At 36.0% G+C, this 4,907-nt stretch overlaps 1 protein-coding gene across 1 annotated transcript; it reads right to left on the bottom strand.

The window, feature by feature from the left end:
* Positions 1-1,224: 1,224 nt before the first annotated feature.
* LOC103582476 (olfactory receptor 2A2-like) lies at positions 1,225-2,158 on the bottom strand. The gene is made up of 2 exons (XM_008564060.1): positions 1,907-2,158; positions 1,225-1,860 (listed from the first exon to the last, which is right to left on the bottom strand). The coding sequence occupies exons 1-2, from the start codon at positions 2,156-2,158 to the stop codon at positions 1,225-1,227; spliced, it is 888 nt and encodes a 295-aa protein (XP_008562282.1).
* Between the last annotated feature and the right edge of the window lie 2,749 nt (positions 2,159-4,907).

Here is a 4,907-nt window from a genome sequence, read left to right as displayed (position 1 = left end):
CCAATCATATTCACAAATGCAAAGAACTTTTTGTCATTACAGACTTAGATGATGTTGGTCATATCAAAGCTGTCTCATACCTCTTGGCATCATCACAAACCATCTTAAATTGATTCAAACATTAAAATTATTGGTAGAAAAACTTTATCCTCGACCTTCTAGAGATGTCCCAACCCTGCCACATTGGTAATTATCATAAACCATGAAAACAGTTGTGCCCCAGTATCCATGGTTTCACTTTTCATGTTCTGTTATACACTGTCAATCACAGTCCACATATATTACAGAGCAATAAATATTTTCAGAAAGAAAGAGAGACAGACAAAGACCACATTCACATAACTTTAATTGCAGTATATTGTAATATTTGTTCTATTTTATTATTAGTTATTGTTAAACTCTTACTGTGCATAATTCATAGAAATAAACTTTACCATAAGTATGTATGTATAGAAGAAAACATGTTACATGTAGAGTCCAGTACTATCCACAACTACAGACATCCACTGTGGGTCTTCCAAAGTATCCCCACAGGCAAATAAGAGAGGAATTCTGTAGATGTAAAATTAGAGAAATGCTTAAACCCCTGCTTCTAGGGACATTAGACATTTTCAAATGGATTTCATTCGCTTGATTACACTATACAGCTTGAATTATATTTGTCATTGTTTACATTCTGGATATATTAAAGCTTTCAACATCTTTTTCTCCTTTGTTCCTGAATTACTTCAAAAGGCAATTTAGAGTTTCTCAGTCAATTATTTCACTGTCCTTACAATCAGTGAGCTACAAAAACATCACTCTGCATTATTGTCAATTAAAGTTCGAGTTTTCACAGGAAGTTTTCTCTCTTAATACTCATTTTAACCTAGTATTTTTAGCTGCCACATAGGTCCAAGTTGATCAACCAGAGTAATGTGTTGATATCACTTTCTGACATTTAAAATAACCATTTTTTCTGCATATATTGACCTTTATGATTCTTTAAAATGATGTCATTTTAAACAAAACATTAAGTATTCTAATTTAGCTATCTCGTAGACTAACATGGCTACTCAGTCTAAGAGAATATTCATATCCGTGAAAAATGTTCCCATTTCCATGGCCAGTATACAAATAATTCTCATTCTTAAAGTCTCTTCTCCGGAAATTTTTGATTTTTATTATATAGGAAAATCAAATCTTGTAAGGGGAAAAATCACTGAACCAAAATTATCCGTTCATTCACATGGTCCTCTTTTTCCACAGTGCTCTGTAGAAGGCACCCTTCACCTGATCGTTCCTCAGACTGTAGATGAGTGGGTTCAGCAATGGGTTGAAGACGCTGTAAAATAGGGTGAGGACTTTCTGCTGCTCCTGTTGTTGACTGTTGTCTGGGACCAAGTAAACCATCATGGCTATGCCAAAGTAGAGCCCGACCACACAGAGGTGGGAGGAGCAGGTATAAAAGGTTTTCTTGCGTCCCTCCTTTGACTGGATCTTCAGGATGGTCCAGAGTATGGGCAGGTAGGAGAGTGTTATCAAGTAAAGGGGCCCAACTAAAACAAACGCACCACCAGCAAAGACAAAAATTTCACTGGTCCCTGTGTCAGCACAAGCCAGTTTGAGGACAGATAGTGTTTCACAGAAGAAGTGGTTCACTTCCTGAGGTCCACAGAAGGGCAGTCTTAGAAGGAGAATTAGACTTATTAGGGCCAAGAAAAATCCACATGCCCAGGAAGTGACAGACACGACCGTGCACACTCTCCAGTTCATGATGACAGTGTATTGAAGAGGATGCCAGATCACTACAAATCTGTCGTAGGACATCACCACCAAAATCATGCACTCTGTAGATGTGTTAGTCCAAACCAAATTCATCTCAATAATGCAAGAGATAAAGGTCATAGTTTTTTGTTTGTGTCACTAGATTTTCCAACATGTTGGGAAAATTGCTGCAGATGTAGGAAATGTCAATTACGGCCAAGTGTGAAAGGAAGAAGTACATGGGAGTGTGCAGTCTGGGGTCCAGGTTGATGAGTCCCAAGATCATGCCATTTGCCATCAGGCTGAAGACATACAATAGGGAGAAGACCCAGAAGAGGAGCACCTCCATCTCTGCACCAAGCTGGAATCCCAAGAGGATGAGCTCTGTGATGCATGACTGGTTGCCCCCCATTCCTTAATGACAATGTGGAAAGGTCTAAAGTGTGATGAAAGAGTCAGAGTTGGAGAATTAAAATTATTTGAAGCTATTTATCACCAAGTGAGTTGAAAGGGAACTTTAATACTTGTTTCTGCTTGACCTTTTTTTTTTTTCATGTTTCTGTGCCTGTTTGTTTTTAACTTTTTATTGTGAAGTAATTCAAATTTTCTGTTAAATACCAAGAATTATAAACAGTGCTTCTAAATACACCTCATCCAGATTCAACAATATTAATGTTTTTATTTTGCTAATTGCTCTATTTTCTCCTTATTCATATGCAGTATTCATTTTTTCCTGTGTTACATAAGGCTAACGTTCTATCCATGATACCAATTTGCACTTACCTTTTAAATTTTATCCAACAATACAGTTATTCACTAATTTAACCCGAGTACCATTACCAAAATCAGGAAATGTAATGTTGACATGATACTCTTCTCTAAATATAGCATTTTCTCTCCCTCATGTCCAAGATGCAAGACAAGATCAGTCTATTTATTCTATTCTCATCTAGGATCATTACCCAGCATTTTTTCTGGCTGCTTAGGGGTTGATGTTTTTGAAGAGTATAGACCAGTTGTTTTATTGAATGCTACTTATTATTGTTTTTTTATTGATCTTCCATAGTTTTTCATGTTTTATTTTTTGGCAGAAAATAATCTTGTGTACCATTATTAGTCTCATAACTTTAATATTGTTAATGCTCATGTGGATTACTTAGCTAAGATGTTATCCCCCTGAGAGCTTTATTATTCTGATTGCTAATATTTTGTTGAGGATTTTAGCCTCCAGGTTCATCTAGAATATTAGCCAATAATTTTCATTTTTTCTTGTGTCTTTTTCTGGTTTTCATATCAGAGTAATGTTGGCCTCATAGAATGAGTTTGGGAGAGTAGCTTCTGTTTCAATTGTTTGGAATAGTTTACAGAGAATTGGTGTCACTCCTCAGGCTTATAGCCATCTGATATTGGACCAAGGCAACAAAGATTGCCTCTTCAACAAGTGGTGCTGGGAAAAGTGGATATCCACATGCAGAAAAATGAAACTAAATATACATCTCTCATCATATGCTAAAATCAACTCAAAATGGATTAAAGACTTTAGTATAAGACCTGAAACTGTAAAATAACTAAGGGAAGATATAGATGAAACACTTCAGCAGTTAGATCAGGGCATAGGCTTTATGAACATGAGCTCGAAAGCACAAGCAGCAAAAGAAAAAATAAACAAATGGGACTATATCAAACTAAAAAGTTTCTGCACAGCAAAGGAAACCAGCAACAGAGAAAAGACAACCTACAGAGTGGAAGAAAATTTTTGCTAAGTATGCATCTGACAAGGGATTAATATCCAAAATATACGTAGAACTCAAGCAATGATACAGTAAAAAAACAAATGACCCAATTAAAAAAGTGAGCAGAGGAGCTAAACAGACATTTTTCAAAGGAAGGCATACAAATGGCCAACAGATTCATGAAAAAATGCTCAACATCACTAGTCATCAGGGAAATGCAAATTAAAACCACATTGAGATACCACCTCACTCCAGTTAGACTGGCTACAATCAAAAAGACAGTGAATAACAAATGCTGCCGAGGGTGTGGAGAGAAGGGAACACTCCTGCACTGTTGGTGGGACTGTAAACTATTACAACCACTATGGAAAACAGTATGGAGGTTTCCCAAACAACTACAGATAGAGCTCCATAAAAATCCAGAAATGTAACTTCTGTGTATATACCCTGAGGAATAGAAATCATCATGCTGAAGGGATACTTGCACTTCCATATTCATCACAGCTCTGTTTACAATAGCCCAGATGTGGAACTAAGCTAAATGTCCATTGATGGAGGATTGAATAAGAAAAGTGTGGTATGTATACACCGTGGAATACTACTCTGCCATAAAAAAGAATGAATTCTCCCATTTGCAATAACATGGATGAGCTTGGAGAAACTTACATGGAGTGAAATAAGCAAAGCACAGAGGGATAAACACTGTATGTGCTCACTCCTAAGTGGGAGCTGAGCGAGAAAGAAGGAAGGAAAGAAAGACCACAGTGGTATGCTGGACGTGCAGAGGGAAAAAAAACATACCTACGGAAACAAAGTAGATTCGGGAAAGGGAGATGGGAAGGGAGGTCAGGGATAACTTGGGGGATAATTGGGTGGGGAACATGGCGTACTGTATATTCATTATTTTTGGTAATGGGCATGCTGCCAGTATGCATCTGGCTACCACATCTTAGGCATGAGTGATGACAATTTGCTTTGTACCCCATTAAAATTTATAACCAATAAAAAAATTTAAGAAGGAAAAGTAAAAAATAATAATAATTATTATTATTTGTTTTCAAGAGTGCTTTACTCTTTAAAAATTCCCGAGGACCCAAAGACATTTTGTTTCTGTAGGTATTTGATTATATTTACCATACTACAACTTAAAACTTTATCTTAAATCATTTACGTTCAATTCATTTAAAAACAAAATTCTCATTATGTGATAATATGTAGAACAAATTAATTTTAAATAGCTATCTTTTATAAAACCAAATAAAGTAGAAAGGTAGCATTATTTTATAGTAGTGTAAAATTCTTTATTGTCTATCTTACAAAATGCTTAACTTGTACATTTATTCCTGCATCCAATCTGTTACAATTGCAAATGTCACATTGCCTTTGGAAAACTCTCTTGTTCCCTCACAAGAGAACAAGAGTAAAAAA

This window comes from Galeopterus variegatus, unplaced genomic scaffold (assembly GCF_000696425.1).
Source record: "Galeopterus variegatus unplaced genomic scaffold, G_variegatus-3.0.2 Scaffold16408, whole genome shotgun sequence".
Taxonomy (NCBI): Eukaryota; Metazoa; Chordata; class Mammalia; order Dermoptera; family Cynocephalidae; genus Galeopterus; species Galeopterus variegatus.
The sequence above is the reverse complement of the archived record's forward strand: the minus strand, read 5'-3'. Positions and strand labels throughout refer to the sequence as shown.